The 18486-nt window shown below is 40.8% G+C and overlaps 1 protein-coding gene across 6 annotated transcripts in view; it reads left to right on the forward strand.

The window, feature by feature from the left end:
- The window catches only part of LOC139464317 (uncharacterized), a 32644-nt gene extending 18305 nt beyond the window's left edge, over nucleotides 1-14339 (forward strand). For 4 of the 6 annotated variants that reach the window (XM_071245840.1, XM_071245848.1, XM_071245871.1 and 1 more), the window contains 9 exons: nucleotides 2913-3043; nucleotides 9498-9709; nucleotides 9925-9978; nucleotides 10891-11029; nucleotides 11420-11535; nucleotides 11856-11946; nucleotides 12192-12578; nucleotides 12794-12915; nucleotides 13461-14339. In XM_071245840.1, coding sequence (XP_071101941.1) covers nucleotides 2913-3043; nucleotides 9498-9709; nucleotides 9925-9978; nucleotides 10891-11029; nucleotides 11420-11535; nucleotides 11856-11946; nucleotides 12192-12578; nucleotides 12794-12915; nucleotides 13461-13487 — 1279 coding nt within the window. In that variant the 3' untranslated portion in view covers nucleotides 13488-14339. Of the gene's footprint in view, nucleotides 1-198; nucleotides 310-893; nucleotides 981-2912; nucleotides 3044-9497; nucleotides 9710-9924; nucleotides 9979-10890; nucleotides 11030-11419; nucleotides 11536-11855; nucleotides 11947-12191; nucleotides 12579-12793; nucleotides 12916-13460 lie in introns of those variants that run through there. The other 2 variants (XM_071245863.1, XM_071245879.1) reach the window with 2 other exon arrangements.
- Nucleotides 14340-18486: the final 4147 nt, after the last annotated feature.

Here is an 18486-nt window from a genome sequence, read left to right on the forward strand (position 1 = left end):
ACGTCTGTCCACGAGTTAACAGTTGAAGTCGGCCCAGACTCGGCAGTGCTAATCTTATCCACACACAACCGGCGTTAGACGCATTGTATACAGATTTCTGCCTGCTTAAAGTCAAAACAGCTTCTCCGAAAGATAACGCCTTACCCGGAAAGTAGTTGAAGTTGAGCCTGTCAGTTGTTTCATAGAGGTTGAGTTACAGCATTGGTACTAAACATGTGCTGTGCACGCCCATGTTACAAGCGTTGTAACCACGATAGGCGGCTAAAAGGCCATGAGTGAATATGAAAGATGTGCAAGCCAGAGAATGTGGTGAGTAGATATGCAGGTGTAGAGGCACGAATAGTGAAGGTTCAGCACGATAAGATGTTTGTGAATGAGCGCACTAATTTGAACAATATATCTTCTATAGAAGGGGCGAAGCACGGGTCAATTGGCAGTCCTATCACATTTGTTTCAAGTCATGTCTTACACGTTTACAAAGAACATGGTATGGTACTGAGTTATCAAGAATCATATTCATGGCCAATCTGGGATTTGAACTACGATCCTAAGATCAGGGACATCCTTACCTACGCATGAACTAAGGCAATGTGTTTGACAAGGAACGTGGAAGATAGTATAAAACTTGTAATAAATAAAAGTCTGCTACTGGAAAGTGTATTTGTATTAATACGATACAGACATTAAAATCAGTATGTATATTCTTGCATTCTACAGCTTAGTTGTACAATGTAACCCATGTCGTCTCCTATATCCTACTTTATCTCGGCGGCCACAACACCGGGAAGTAGGAGGGTGTAGCCAGTTGATGTCAGCTGATGACAACCCACTTGAACCGGAGAGGGCAGAGTCTAATATAGTAGATTTGATGACTTGTGACATTGAAAACACATCGACACAGTCTGCAATCATGTCGTGTCGTGTTGTGATGCAGGTCTGTGAGTAAAGCGTAGTATGCAGTCCCCTTAAGCTGTATTTCTGTAAGCAGTTACGATCACACAGTGACATCTTAGCTTGTATTAGTGTTTCATAAAATGCATATACACTTATTTTTGTACTAGTCCATTGATAAATAAATGTCACAAATGTCGTTTCAATTAAAACTTTAAGAAGTTAGTGTCTTGCCGCCGTGCCTCCAATGATCATCATGAAGTCAGAAAGGAAAGGGAAGCTACCCTTTCGCTGTCATTCATTAACTTGTTTTCTTTCATTTCTTTCTTTTCATTCCCCCCTACCGACAGTCTTTTAAGATCACTTTACAAATTAAGAAATGATTTTAAGAATTTGGGGCACCGAATGTTTTTGGTAAATAAGTATTCAGACCTCTAGCTAAGACCAGACGTTGCTACAACCCACGTCGTAATTGTTCCTCTAATTTTTTTCACACGTTTTAAAAGTATGTAAAGTATATTACATTTCAGGTTTTTTATATAACATGTATATAACATAACCAGGGGCGGTTATGGTAGCCTAGTGGTTAATACGAGGGATATCAAAAAGTTTTGAGCCTCACACAGTATTCCTGGTCGAATGGTACAATGCGCTACACCTGATGTACATGAATGTCTTAGCTACTCAGGCTATGTAGAAACATATTGCTGGCTGCAATTATTTTGTCACAACACTTCGTGGAAAATACCTACCCCTAGTGAATTGGCAAAATGGACAAATCTGACTACAGAGCGGTGAAAAAGTTCCTTGTCCTAGAGGGTCAATCTGCAAAACAGATGGAAGAGCGATTGACTGCAGTTTATGGAGAGTCTTCTCCATCGTCTGCAACTATCAAACGGTGGGTGAAGGAATCTCAGCGTGGCAGAGAGAACTTACAAGATGATGCCCGGTCCGGACGGCCATCAACCAGTACCAGCCCTGAAAACATTGACACTGTACACAAACTGGTGATGGAAAACCGCCGTATTACTCTCCGTGAGCTAGAAGAAACAACAGGCCTATCATATGGATCCATACATAACATAATTCATGGCAAACTCAACACGTCCAAAGTGTGTGCCAGATGGGTCCCGAGAATGGTTACAGATGACATAAAGCTATCAAGGGTCACCATCAGTGGAGCCTTACTAACTCGGTACAACACCAACCCAGATGATTGTCATTTTAGGATTATAAACAGTGATGAAACCTGCGTTTATCATTATGATCCGGAGAGCAAACAGGAGTCGATGGAATGGAAACACGCCACTTCTCCAAAGACAAAGAAGTTCAAAGCCACCAGATCCACCAAGAAGGTTATGATGACATCTTCTGGGACAGCAAAGGAGTGATTCCCATCGACTACCTGCACCATGGCACCACAATGAATAGGGGGTATTACGCCAAGTTATTGAAGGAGGTGCGCTAATCCATCAAGGTGAAACGCCGTGGACAAATCCGTTGTGGGATTCTGCTTCATCAGGACAACGCACCAGTCCACACGAGCCGTGTTGCAATCACAGCTGTGCAAGAATGTGGCTACGAACTCCTCCCTCACCCACCCTTTTCTCCAGACCTAGCCCCCAGTGACTTCCACCTCTTTCCCAGGCTGAAAAAACACCTCCGGGGCCGGAGATTTGAAGATGACGATGAGCTAACTGCTGCTGTGGAGGGTTGGTTAGGGGAACAGAATGTTGACTTCTACCGATCGGGCATCAGTGACTGGCAAACTAGGTGGAACAAGTGTGTGGAGTTGGGAGGGGACTATGTTGAAAGATAAAGTAGTAACAATCCAATTCTTTTACTTTTTCTGTGTGAGGCTCAAAACCTCTTGATATCCCCTCGTACGTTCGTTCGATTCCACAAATGGGTACAATATGAGAAGCCCATTTCTTTTATATTATAAATATGTCGAGTTAATGTCCAGCTGTTCGGTACATTCATCTTCGTATCAAACCAAAATATTTTCTGATTTATTGCAGGGGTGGATGCATGGCTCGGCTCCGGGAGGGATTGTACAGCGTCCATATTGAGAGCTGCGTCATCACTCTGACACTTGTCTCCGTCCTTGCTATTTCAGGGGAACTGCTGATTAACCTCCACATTGTACAAGGTGAGACATAAAAAGGAATATCCGTCATACCCGTAGACATACATGTACATTGTCACCTTATTCGGTCATTTTTCAGTCCATCCATACAATTACTTGTGTGATGCGTAATATCATCAATACCTCTGCAACCCACTGTTAGTACTTCCATTGATACCATCACACGCCATCATTGATTCTCTAGCAATTCGTTGTACTCCCACACATTATCATCCCTACCTTCAATCATACCACCACACGTCATGTTCATACATTCAATCATACCACCACACATCATTATCCATACCTTCAACCATGCCGCCAAATGGCATCACCCCTACCTTCAATCATACCACCACACGTCATTATCCATACCTTCAACCATACCGCCAAATGCCTTCACCCCTACCTTCAACCATACTGCCAAATGCCTTCACCCCTACCTTCAATCATACCACCACACGTCAATATCCATACCTTCAACCATACCGCCAAATGCCATCACCCCTACCTTCAATCATACCACCACACGTCATTATCCATACCTTCAACCATACCGCCAAATGCCTTCACCCCTACCTTCAACCATACTGCCAAATGCCTTCACCCCTACCTTCAACCATACTGCCAAATGCCTTCACCCCTACCTTCAATCATACCACCACACGTCAATATCCATACCTTCAACCATACCGCCAAATGCCATCACCCCTACCTTCAATCATACCACCACACGTCATTATCCATACCTTCAACCATACCGCCAAATGCCATCACCCCTACCTTCAATCATACCACCACACGTCATTATCCATACCTTCAACCATACCGCCAAATGCCGTCACCCCTACCTTCAATCATACTGCCAAATGCCTTAACCCCTACCTTCATTCATACCACCACACGTCATGTTCATACCTTCAATCATACCGCCAATTGCCTTCACCCCTACCTTCAATCATACCACCACACGTCATTATCCGTACCTTCAATAATACCGCCACACGCTTTCATCCGTACCTTCAATCATACTGCCACACACCATCATTTGTACCATCAAGCATACCACCACACGCCATCACCCATATCTTCACTGATACAAAATGTTCCGGTTGTGTTGGGGGCTTTAGGACTTCTCACTGGCAGTAATTTTTCCAAGCTGATTTACACCTGGTTACAGGCCATACATCTTTCGTGATCCACTACTGTTTTTGGAGAGTGTATGTTCTATGCACACATATATTGCTACAACGCCTTATGGCGAACGCCAAGTTTACTGCAAGCCTCGCGTTAATGTGTTTAATGACTAAAGTCTTGTGGGATGATTGTTAAGGTTGGTCCATGTGGCGAGAAGTGCGAAGGAATGCCAACCTTTACCTGTTAAATGTCTGAAGAAATTGAAGCCTGTATCCGTGCATCTTCCCGAGGCAAGAGAGTTCACTGGCTGGAATTCCTGGGCTCGATCGTAGCGCCACCAGTGGCTATAACCAGTTATGTCCCTTCTAAGCCTCTCCTATGGACCAATCAGATTCCACCTCTCGTATCACTCGCATTTGCTTCAAACAAAATGGCGGCGCCAAGTGAGGACGATCTGCTCGATAATCAAGATCTACATTGTGATAAAACGGGTCTAACATCGCGAAATGCATCAAATCACGTGAGCACCTTGATTAAAAACATGAAAAGAGTTGGCGGTGACTATGCATAGACTCGTTAGCCCAGCCAAATTGTAACTCCATAATACCAGCCTAGTTCGGCAAGGGTGGAAACTGGACTTTTATAGTCAGTTAACTCACTTGCCTCGGGAAGATGGTGTCCGTGTTAAACAAGTTTATCAACTTCACAAGATTATTTTTTCCCTTTGATAACCTGATGTTACGTTGTGAACTATATTCGGATGTATATATTGCAAAGAAATGTCGCACACATACTTTAAGTTAAGTTACAATAAGAATGAGTAAAACAGGTAATTCAATATTTTCAACAAAACCAACACGTTGTTAGATTCTTATCGTAAAAGTATGTTAATAATACTAATTGCTATTACCAAATGCAAACTTCAGTGAATAGTTCATGACACACAGTAGACCAGTCAGGCTATGTATAGTCCAGTCAAAATATGACAAAAGGGGGTCAGCCCAAAACAAATTGCAACAGAAACCATTTTACCTGCATATAACATGGAATTGCTCACTTAACAACATATCAAAAGTTTACCGAAATCGGAGGAGTGGAACAGTGCCTATATTCAAAATGGCCGCCATTCAAACTAATTGTGCCTGGTTTGGGCGATATCTCGGGACCTAGGATAGGTAGAGACTTAATTCTGATGTCTACACCCATGTTTTGGGGGTCAAGGAATTTGATTATAACATTATTTACATTACTGACTCATTTCATAGTGCCTCATTTGCATAAATTCAAAATAGCGGACATTTTGAAACCCCTTTTTGACTATATCTCGGGATCTGAGTCTGGGATCTGAGACCTAATTCCGGTGTCTATACCAAGGTTATTTGGCCAAGGAATGTAATTATAACAATATTTTCATTATTGAATAATTTCTTCATGACAAATCTGCATAAATTAAAAATGGCGACCATAGTCGCATTGAGATCAAGCAATTTGTGCCTGAATGTGATGGTCTGCAGTCACTATGACATGGAAAGTTACAAGATCATCTTGCTGAGGATGCATGTGAAGCTTTGCCTCTCCAATCACCTCTTCCTCTCTGGTCAGGGGTGATGCAGGTGAGCATCCGGGGAAATCATTTTCCATACAATTTCTGCCGATGATTGACATGGACCCAACTGACATGACCTGTCTGTACTCAACGCTGCTGTTTGTTACTTCACACGCCAGGCAGTACAATGTCACAACAATTCTAACATTTGATCAACCCTTGTTATTGGAAAGCTCTGATAATTCAAGAAAATGTCTCCAAGAACAGCGAGATAAAGGACATTGTACCTAGAATGGGTGGCTTTCACACAGAAATGAGCTTTGTGGGTGCCATAGAGCATCTTATGGTAGACTCAGGTCTGAAAGAATTGCTAGAGGGCATATATGCAAGCAACACAATCGAGCACATATGAAGAGGTAAAGCAATTTCTAGAGCTGTACGTGCACACTTACTTATAGTTGGAGCCTTTCATACTATGCTAGTATCTCATGCATTAAGCATTCAACCTCTGTGTGTTACAACAGCCCAGAAAGGTACCGAAAGCACATATACATCTGCAGCAGAAGCGCCGGGTGAAAGTGATCTGGATTCTGTGCAAATTACCACTGAGGCATCCAATGTGTCAATGCCAGATGGTATTGTTCATCAGGACAGTGATCAAGAAGATGGCACGACAGATCAAGAATCCGAAGAAGGTAGTAGTAAGGCGCAGAACGTGCTGCAAATGCCCATAGGTGATTCTGTAGCGTTTGCTGAACAAGAAGGAACTACCTCGGATTCTTCACGTGAAACTGAAGATGTTGCAGGTGAACTTATGCACTAATGCCAGATATCCCGATAGCTGCTGGTAAACTCGATAATGACTTGATGGCTGGGTCTATTACGATCGAGAGTTTACAGGATTCTCAGGTGCTGCAAGACTTTAAGCAACAACTGAAAGCAGCACTGCTATTATGTGGCTGCAGTATATAGACATGGTAGGCATCCTCCAACAGTTCATCGAAGCTGAACGGATTGGTAATTGAAAACTACATCTGAAGTCAATGCAAGATATGTTACCGTATCTGGCAGCAGCAGGCTATCCAAACTTAACGAAACCTGTTCACATCTGCTTGAGCAAGATGGAAAACCTTGAGAAATAGCAAAAAGAAATTTATCAGCACTTCCAAAATGGCTTCCACGTAGGTAGAAGGTCAGATAGATACTGGGAGGGGCTCTCTAAATATTTACAGGTACTGATGAGAAGTACTACTGGTGGCCTTAGTGTGGCTGTTCAACTATCAAATATGCCTGTTCTGAGGTCAACTTGACAATGCAGGAGATCACATCGGTAAAGTACATGACCAGTGAGCAGCATGATGAGGGACCAGAGCAAAAAACAGAAGACAGAAAACAGAAAGACATCAAGACAGAAGAAGGGTGTGTCCGAGGCAAGATGGCTCCTGAACGTCTTAACACCAAGAAATCCCTTTGTTGAGAATCCAACGCTGCACAGTATTGTGATTGGTGTAACAGCTGATGACACTGCCGATGTGGATTCTGCAAGACAGGTGGGAGAAAAGATCTTTGAAAACGTGTTGCAGAATTTACATTCAGGAGGAAGGATCAAGCTGGCACCTTGTCTGATAGTTGTGCAGTAAAAACAAAATAGGAAATGGTTCAAATAGCTCTCCAGCTGCTCCTTCAGAGACTTATAACATTGGAACACGTCAAAACAGCCTATCAGAAGTATTCCAATATAAGCATGTAGTTATGCACCGGCGCCATTCCAGAATAAGTGCACTCCACGCCCAGCAAAAAAGGTTCAACTTATTGATGCAATTTGGAGTCTGATGCCTCAAGAATGTCCATACCGCCTGGAGATGTGCAGTATGTCCTAGATGGAGGAGTTTGCTTCACAGAATCATATGGAGCCGAGGGTCAAAAGATGAGATATGTTAGCAGTATGTGAATTATATGAATAGACACTATGGTAAGCCAGTCGTGGTATTTGATGGTTATCTCAGCGCTCCAAGCAACAAGGGTACAACGCAACAGCGAAGAGCAGGATCACGTGTTGGAGCCTCTGTACATTTCTCAGGGTCTATGGTCTTCAATGGAAAGAAGCAGGACTTTCTTAATGGATGTCGCACAGACCATGCTGGGGTAGATGCTGATCTACCAATTGCTCAGACTGCCACTGACACTGCTAAGACAAGAAAGCCAATGGTTGTTGTCGCAGATGACACAGATATCCTTGTTCTGCTCTGCTTCCACTCTGAGCTCCCTGCAACACATTTGTTCCTTAGACCCAAACCTCGCTATGGTGCAAAGAAGCAGCCAAGATGTTGCACTAAACCTGATTCACTCTAACAAGTTCTTTCAGGAGCAAGCTGAGAGATTTGGAAATCCAAACAGCACCACTGCAGATATTATAGCTGCAGGCGAGAAAGCACACTCGTTCCCTTGTACAAAGGCAAACCTGATGATAGGTTGGATTTTCTGGATTCCAGCAGAAGGTCAGCAGTAGTACAACAAAGCAGAAGTCCTTCTTCCAACCTCAACAGCAGCTGTATGGTATGCGGGTCTACTTGCAAGTATAGCAGTGGATTGGGAACGGAGATGAGATGTAAACCTACTGACTGGGGTTGGTGTGAGAAAGCTGGAGAGTACATTCCTTTTCTTACAGACAAAGAAGCAGCCCCTAAACATTTCCTGAATGTAATAAGGTGCAAAACAGCTTGTAGCAACAGGCAGTGTACCTGCAGAGCAAATAGTCTTGAGTGTATCAACGGATGTGAAGTGTGTAGAGGTGTGTGTAAAAATGTCGGCGCTGTCCTTGAAGAAACTGAAGATGACATTGGTGAATAAAACATGCTGTAAGCTGATATAGTATCTGAGAAATTGAAAGGAGGTGTACCAAAATGCCTCACTACTTAAGTACTATCATTAAGGTGTTGTCTGACCCTGTAAGTGGGTGTAGAGATCACAAATATGATTCTACCAGTGTTAGATACTGAAACCTCACAGTCAAAGGTGGTTTCAAAATGGCTGTCAGTTTAAATTTATACAAATTAAACATTATGCAAGGAACCAATAATATAAATACTGTTAAACTTGGAGTCTTTGACAAAAAAAAACATGTGTACAGACACCAGAATTAGGTCTCTGCCAGTATCAGATCCTAATGTATAGTTTATGGGTTCAAAATGGCCACCATTTTGAATCTATGCAAATAAAGCATAAAGAAATGATCCAACTATTACAATATTATTTATAATTTAATTCTTTGACACTGAAAACATGAGTGTAGACACAAGAATTACATCTCTGCCAACATCACCTACGAAGATATACTAAAAAATGATGGTTTCAAAATAGCCACCATTTTGAATTTATACAAATTAGGCACTTAGACATTACCCAACCGTTAAAATTACTGTTATAATTGAATTCTTTGACCCCCAAAACATGGTTATAGACACCAGAATTAAGTCTCTACCAGTCTTAGATCCCGAGATACAGGCAAACCCTTGCAAAATTAGTTTGAATTGCGGCCATTTTGAAATTATACAAATTAGGCACTGTTCCACTACTCCGATTTTGGTAAACTTTTGATGTGTAGTTTTGTGAGTTAATCCAAGTTATATGCAGGTAAAATTGTTTCTGTTGCAATTTGTTTTGGGTCAAATCATATTTTGACTGGGCTAATGGTGGATCGTTGTTGCTTCTGGTGGGGAGCTTACCACAACGCAAGAGAATACCTGTCCAGTCAGGTAGATGTAAGGCTAACAAACCGCGCTCTTGGTGTTTCAGTCCCCCAGAATACTGGCGATGGTGGTAATGGAGACGGAATCAACGGAGGAGTCACACACAACACGTCTCGGATTGACGTCAGCGACCCCAGCACCAGCACCGTGGGGAATCCCATAGACCCAGGGGGTGGCGTGTCGGTCGACCCTATGCACACAGCACATCTAGTCTTTCACTACATTAGTCTTGTCATAGCTGCCGTGTTCCTAGTAGAGGTAAGTCCATGTTCAATAAGTAACTCCAAAGACATGCAGTAAGAAAGCATGAAGAGAATAATGTAAGGTTAGGTGTTGTTTCCTGATCTGTACAGAAGATTACCAAGAAATCATGCAAGACATCGGAACGTTTGTCATGTCTATATATGTCGCACCTCGTCGTTTGTGATCTATTTTTTATTTGTTTTATGAGGATTTAATCTTGTTTCTTTCAGATGATGTTAAAAATCCTTGCCAAGGGGAAGTCATTCTTCCTTAAGATCTTCCAGGTATGTGGACATGTCAAATTACATTAATCTTGAACTATGACCACCATTCATTACCTCATAGAGTTCACGGAAAGCCGATTTCGCAGGTGAAGCAGACGACTATGATTACCTTGCCGGTGTGATATTACTCATGGACGTACAGACGGTGGTCGGTTCCTGGTGTTGCCAGTTTGTTGGTACGACCCATGGGTGATTGTATGCTGTTACGATTAACAACAGCAAAACGTCCAAACAATACGTAGATATGACAAAGTGTTCGTACATGTAATTATCATGAATTATTCCCAAAAAAACATGGCAATTTTATTTTATGGTGCACAGGTTTGTTTTCGCGCTTGTATATTCCTAGAGAATATGATGTGTAGAGAAGCTGTGGGGTAAGGGAGGTAACTCCACTTGAAACCACGATTTCCTTTCAAAGGAATGAACTGACCAGGATAATTGTAGGCTGTGTCGAGATTTGTATTCGTCATTTCAAATCAATTAATTGTTCTGAGGACTTCTTTCGCAAAGTGAGGATATGGAGCACAAACTTTTTTTGTAAGATGGAAATATTATGATTTTTTTCTTTCAGATTTGAATATATCATCAACTCTCTAGCTATGAATGATAATATATTTTGTTTTAGGCCAAGTAGTTTCCCTTTTTTATGTAAAATAACTTCATTGGTTAGTTCAAAGGACTTTTGCTTGACTTTTAACAGTCTCGCTGATACTCGTTTGCATACAAAATCCGTCAATTTTCATGGTATTTCCGCACAAAGACCCATGTTCTCAACTTGATGTTTGGTGGAATTATGCACTCGGTCAGAAATACATTATTTCCTGTGTGGGTACCCTCTCTTCCTCATGAAGAATGTGTTGGTGGCCTGTCAGCACGACATGGAATATTAATTCCACCTTGTCACTGCAGGTAGCAGATGCTCTCATTGTACTCGGGACGTTTGCCCTGGAGGTCGTGTTCACAGTGGAGCAGGAAGAGTTGCCTCTCCTTGAGGCTGCTACTTTCATCGTTATACTGAGGTTATGGCGGGTACCATCTACGTGCAATAGTAAGTACATCAGACATATTTCTATACTCTTAATTAGTTTGTTTAGGAGGCTAAACCCACTAATTTCATTAAGCATAGCTGTACAGATATTCACAAAAAAATACTTTACACAATCCATGTCTTACATTACTTTGAAAAAAGACCTATGTGGAGACTGTAATCGTCTAATGGACAAGCTAATAGATTTTGCTTAAAAAACAAAAGGCTGCAATTGTAAAACAAATAGCTGCTGAGTGAAAGTTAAACTTCCCAACCGTAACCGTATACAGAAGATAATCTATACAAATCGTGATAAAAGACGAAGATCACCACTCTACCATCTGATAATAAGTAGGTCCTTTCCAGTTGTGAGATGTATAGTAGTACAGTGCGACTATGATGGTGTTGTAGTCCGCGCCAAGGAGTGCAGGAGGGAGATGCATCGGGAGCTGGAGGTGTGGCAGAACGCCAAGCACAAGCTGGAGGAGAGGTGTAAAGACATGCAGAGCAAGATGGACAAACAGGAGGTTAGACATCTACCAACAGCACACATATTGACAATTACCACCATAGTCAGCAGATAGTGTAACCTTCATTGATCAACAAATTTGTACGTTTTGATACATCGACAGTAGCTACACTTTTGGTTGTAGGAATGGGTTACATTTAAGGAAATGGTAATATTAGTGTAACAGACCTGTTATTTGGGAGTAGGGAGCTGGTCCAGTTGGTTCACTGTCCAGAGTTGCGTCAAGTAGGCTCATCCCAGATGCAAATGATCCCAGCTATGAGTTTGTTAGCGCTGTGTTGCTGACTTCTCGCACTCAACAGCATGTGTTTCTCCTAGGACCGAATACGTGACATGGAGAAGCAGCTGGAGAAGAACACCAGTCTGGAGGGGGTGGAGTCAGGCCGGGGCACAGAGCAGCAACAACACGGTAGGTTGGGGGAGACTAAGGCTATGATCACGCTGGAGATTAACTCAAGTGTTGTTTGAAGTTAATCTGTTCAAAACTAGTACTTGAAATGGGACACTTATTTAATTTTTGACATTTAAAACGATAAGAGTTTCATATTTTTCTTTTGTTTTTCGTTGGAACCTAACCTATAGACTGAGGTCGTACTACACATAATACAACGGAAATAATTCAGAATTACAGCAGCACTAATATGATTTTTTCAGATCTTGTGGGCAATGGCTATGTCCCTTACAGCATGTTTACACAGGTAAACGAAGAAAATGCCAACCATCTGAGGACGGCTAACAGTGAACTAGGTGTAGAAGTCAATAATCACCCTTGTGTCGACAGTGTCGACGGGGAAGTGCTACACGAATCACACAATGGCACTGAGACAAACCACGAACATTTAAATGTGAATGATGATGCAATGGACACAAATTGTACGCAAGCGGGACACTCGCAGGCTCGAGGTCCGTTCTCGCGCACGGATAGCGAGAGTTCGTTGTCATGTGATCACGTGGAACAGGAAGTAGTTGTTCAAATCGAAGGTCCTCCGTCTCCTAAACAGCATGTTTCAACAACTGACGACACAGCCGGCCTGTTAGATGGTGAGAACTAGTTGTCATTGTGAGCAGTATTTGCATTTCTTTGACATTATACATATATTTATTCATCATAGTGCTATACACGTTAGCCTATTGGTTTTTAACGTTTATTCATTAGGCAGAAAATTATTTTCGATGTCCTAAAATGTGTACAATTGTTTATGTCCATTCTTGACGTCAGCCCTATTTCAACTGGATCTATATCCTTGTACTTGCAGTTAGTCCCGGGAGAGGTTCTGAAGAGTTCTCCTACAGTAACGCGATGTTTGAAGACGAGATCGGCCATCAAGACTTGCCCGTTCTGCACGAGATAGATGGAGTGAAGACCTATCGGAGTGCTGTAAGTTGCCTGTTTTAAACTCACTTGCTGTATCTCTCATGGCGCTCAAATACTCTCAGTGAGTGAGCGAGTTGGGTTTAACGCCCCTTTGAACAGTATTCCAGTTATATCATGGCGTGTCAGCTTCATATTGGAGGAAAGCCCAAAGTGATGCAGGTCATAGACGTTTACCAAGTTGGTGAAACCTACGAGCACAGATATGGTGCTGACAAACCTAGAAATATATAATTAAGGCGAACCGGGATTCGAACCCACAATCACAGGTTTCTGGCGCGCCCAAGGGACGACTGCCCTCTTAATACACTAAAGAAAGAAAAATACACATATAAACATGTATTATATATAGTGGATAATAGTATTTATGGGAGTAAATGAAATCGTTCTATCGTAAAGCTGGTAGTTGACGAACTAGGTTATTGAATGTACCAGCCTGAATTTATGCATAACTTTCAGTTCCCTGTTGTCAATATCATGATCTACGAATTCGATGTAACGTATATAGCCTTGTGTGTATCAGTTTTAAAGTTTGATTACTCTTGTTTCAGGACGGGATTCCAATGACGTCATTGTAACAAAGGAAATCCTGTACGTACGCCCCATGAAGTCTAATCAGATATTTATATACATATATTTATTTATCTACAATTATGTGTTCAGTGAGTGCCTGCTAGTGTGTTCAAATGTGCCATTATGTAAATACATCATGATATAGTGTACGTCATATGAGATTTATACCAATTTGTATATTAATTCAGTGTATAGAATATCTTTCGTGTTATTATACACGTATACTTAGACTCCTTAGATTTTATACTGAAACGGCATCCTTGAAGCAGAGTTGTCAGAATGAATGTATGAGTGATGTGGATACCAACGTGGCTAGTTCTGTTCGTGAAGTCCATTATCTGAAGTTGTTTATGCGGCAGGTACAGCTGCCACTGTAACAATACTCACCTGTTCCAGGCTAAGGGGGACAAATATACCTGGTTGTTCACAGATTGCAGTTTATCGATACAGCGATATCACACAAGAACGTTCTGATGTATTGACACCAATACATGTTACTGTCTCATTCATTAGCTTTAGTTATAAATACATAAAAGCTAGTTTTATCATTTTTTTAAAAACTTTTACATTTCTTGTCCATGTGAAAGAAGTATCATGTGCTCTTTTCTATTATAATCGAAGCAACATCTATTACCTTTCTTGCGTCACAGCTCTTGAATGTGTAACATGTACAGGCCCAATTACAAACCATTCCTATTTTCCTGTGCAACCAGGATACTGAAAACGTGAAGCAATAATGCACGCGTATGCATGTCTTGAAAATAAATAACACACTGGCATACTTATGTATATCCTGTGCACGTGTGCGTCAATGAAATGAATGAATGTGTGCTTGTGCTACATAGGCCTCGAATAAACAAAAGAATCTATGAAATATCTTTGTTATATTTTGACTGGATGAAGTAATGCATGCTGGATCAAGACATAACAGGAAGTGTTCACTCTGTTCCCTGCATCAGTACAATCATAAGCTTTTCAGAAGTTAATAAGGAAGGGACTTTATTAGGTGTAGTACTTAGAGATTTGCGAGTCAGACAGGATATATGTTCAGTTGTTATTCGCCTTTTCCAGAACCCATTCACTTGCATGTGTGATTCCTCTATAGGCCAGAGGATCTCCAGGGTCACCAGATGACTTGGGGATAGGGGAGATAATTCCTTTCCCCTAAAATACTTGGTATTACACCGGATTTAAAGCACCTTTTAAACAGTGTACCAAGGAATAAACAGCTGTTCTTGGAATATTGTCATATCCTGATGCTTTGTCTCTCTTTGCTTGATGAATAACCTGTCGTACTTAGTGCAATGTAATTTAAGTGCAGAATCTGCATTCTCATTCCTATTTTGGGAATAGTAAGTATCATTTGTTGTAATATTACAGTTCAACAAACCACAGTCTCATGCATCTAACACTACTTCTGTGTCAATGCTTATACGCCCATCCTCCAACTCGACTTCCATTGGAGTTTTCTTTTTTGTTGCGTAAGCCACACAAACACGTGCTAACTTGTTCTAGAACTCCCTGTAATCTGAATAACACAAATCCTCTAGTTCCTGTAGTGTCATACGAGTGTGATCTCGCTTAGCCCACTGGAAGGCTTTATCAAGAATCCAACGTTGAGATATATAAATTCTGTAAAAGTAATTCTCACGAGATCATTTACATTTACACCAACATGTTTCGGCCTCACACATGTCGTTCCTTAACACATATAGATTGTCATTCCACCAATCTTTTTTTCAAATTTGGATAAATGTTCATAGTTTTCCCAGGGAGACTCCATTGCATTTCTTTAGTCACAGTATCAGCAAATACATCATATTACCCATGAACTAATGTTTGTTAACTCTGTTCAACACTCGACGCGTCTAGTTTCTGTATAACTTGGGCTAGTGTTTCTGCCTACCCGCGTGTGTATCCGGAACTGAGGATGTGTCTTACCTAATAAAGGATTTACCCGTGTATCTCTCTGACACTTCCGTATCCTGATAAGTAATATATTCTAAATCTACAGCCCAGTGGTCAAACGTCAACAGTGTGCCATCAAGGTGTCGTGCATGCATCGCCCAACGTAGTGGACACACCAGACGTTGATCTACACGCCCGAAATTAATTTTTTCAGACATTTATCATTTCAAATTAACTATCATTACACATTCACTACCATTCAATTCGCGTCCTTTATTTTATGTCGGTAATGTATATGTCCATACCCCTAATGCCTTGAAGGTTACAACATCAATACAACACTCCTTGTAATTAACCTTTTCATTGAACCAGTATGTGCTACTATATGTTCATCAATAGGGGAATAAATATATACATGACGCGGCATCAGCATAGTCCATGGCACCACGTTCTTCTGCCATTATACTTGGCTTCAAATCAATAGGTCACAGCTCCAAATCACAGCACTTCCTTTTCTTTGGTGGTTAGGCGACAGCGTATGGAATTTCGTTGAGTTTTCGTTCTGTTCTTAGAAAATATGTGATGATATGATTCACTTCAACACAGACCTGAAGTTGGAAGAAACTTATAGTGGAATTGCCGATTTGTCATAGTGCAAATGATAATTCTCAGCGGATGCTGCATATATCCCCCGAGTTGTGTCTTTATTTGAGTGAATTCGCAAACTATCTGCCACCCAAACACAATCCTTACAATCACTCCCTGTTTGGGTAAATTGATTCACTACCTACCACTCAAACACAATCCTTACAATCACTCCCTGTTTGAGTAATTTCACTCACTACCTACAACTCAAACACACTCCTTACAATCACTCCCTGTTTGAGTAAATTCACTCACTATCTGCCACTCAAACACAGTCCTTACAATCATTTTTCACCCACTATCTACCACTCAAACACAATCCTTACAATCACTCCCTGTTTGGATAAATTCACTCACTATCTACCACTCAAACACAATCCTTACAAGCACTCCCAATTTGGGTAATTTCACTTACTATCTGCCACTCAAACACAATCCTTACACTCACTCCCCGTTTGAGTAATTCCACTCAAACACAATCCTTACAATCACTCCCTGTTTGAGTAATTCCACTCAAACACAATCCTTACAATCTCTCCCTGTTTGAGTAGTTTCACTCACTACCTACAACTCAAACACAATCCTTACAATCACTCCCTGTTTGAGTAGTTTCACTAACTACCTACCACTCAAACACAATCCTTACAAGCACTCCCTGTTTGAGTAATTTCACTCACTACCTACCACTCAAACACAATCCTTACAATCACTCCCTGTTTGAGTAATTTCACTCACTACCTACAACTCAAACACAATCCTTACAATCACTCCCTGTTTGAGTAGTTTCACTAACTACCTACCACTCAAACACAATCCTTACAATCACTCCCTGTTTGAGTAATTTCACTAACTACCTACCACTCAAACACACTCCTTACAATCACTCCCTGTTTGAGTAGTTTCACTAACTACCTACCACTCAAACACAATCCTTACAATCACTCCCTGTTTGAGTAATTTCACTCACTACCTACCACTCAAACACAATCCTTACAATCACTCCCTGTTTGAGTAATTTCACTCACTACCTACAACTCAAACACAATCCTTACAATCACTCCCTGTTTGAGTAGTTTCACTAACTACCTACCACTCAAACACAATCCTTACAATCACTCCCTCTTTGAGTAATTTCACTCACTACCTACCACTCAAACACACTCCTTACAATCACTCCCTGTTTGAGTAGTTTCACTTACTACTTGAGTGAACGCCGTATCCTTATTTCTGCCATTCATTCACGCTCCCTATTTGTGAACTATTTCGTCACACTACCCAGTGTTCTTATCCCCAAACAACATCCTAATAACATCAAGCAATATATGAGGCTTTTCAGTGTAATCATAGTGGTAATTAAGGCCCCGCTCAACATGTGGCGTGCATACCTGTCGTTGCTGAATTTGCCGATCATTCAATGTTTGCCGAATGTGTGTTGTTCAATGTAAGTTCATAGATAGCTGTACATTCACAGAATGCTGTTAACTGTCACTGTGAGTCTAGGATATCGATCGTTTGTAATTTACATGCCTTCGTTTTGTTCACCGTTGTGGGTCATAACAAAGGTATCCCGACATTTTGTATGTTACAAACAAGAATTCAGTGTCAATAAATGTTCATAAGCAAGAAATGAATTTTTCAAACAGTTCCAAAATGACGGATAAAACACACTTCCTTGGCTTGAGATTGCTAGAAACGTTAAACATGAGGGTAAGGGAAACAATGAAGGCCCTGGAGTTTACATTTACTCCCAAACTCATGGAGGAGTGTTTATAAAATCTGTACTAATTGTGACCAAGACGAAAAGCATTTTCAAAATGATAATTATTGCTTTTGTCAATAATACACAAGATCCAAAAATGATACTATTAATGCAAAATGCTTCATCTTTCGACGATTTAGTCAAAACGTGATTTAGAAATGTTGCCCGTCGAAAATGCTTTTTAAACATTGTTCAGCCAAATAATGTTACCAAATTTCTTTTTAATAGCTATATCAAAAATATAGAAATAATGTGTAATATATATTTGTGTCTCCTCTGCCTACATTGGCCTTGCATAAAAATGTTTTATGATGTATATATTCATTCATTGTTAGTCTGACTTATAAAAAGACGAATAGCGATCAAGTATGTCTCAATAAATTTAGAATATAGGTCAAATATCCAACAAAAACAAATACTCTTGTTGTTTGTCCAATATATAGAAAAAGACACCGCCGGCGTTTAGTTAATTGCTCAGCGCAAGTGTCTTGTGTCAACAACGTCAGTCTTTTCGTTAATGTTTATTGAAGTAGTTGACGTATAAGAACATGCAATATATATAATAGTAACTGCCGTGTGCACGTACGTGATAATAAGGTAGATGGCAGCATTTTGACATTTTAGTAGTTTTGTAATTGGTACAATATCTTCAATAGACAATCCTATATTTAATGGAATTCTAAACAAACAAA

The sequence above is a fragment of the Haliotis cracherodii genome, unplaced genomic scaffold (assembly GCF_022045235.1).
Source record: "Haliotis cracherodii isolate W230 unplaced genomic scaffold, xgHalCrac1.p SCAF_1, whole genome shotgun sequence".
Lineage (NCBI taxonomy): Eukaryota > Metazoa > Mollusca > Gastropoda > Lepetellida > Haliotidae > Haliotis > Haliotis cracherodii.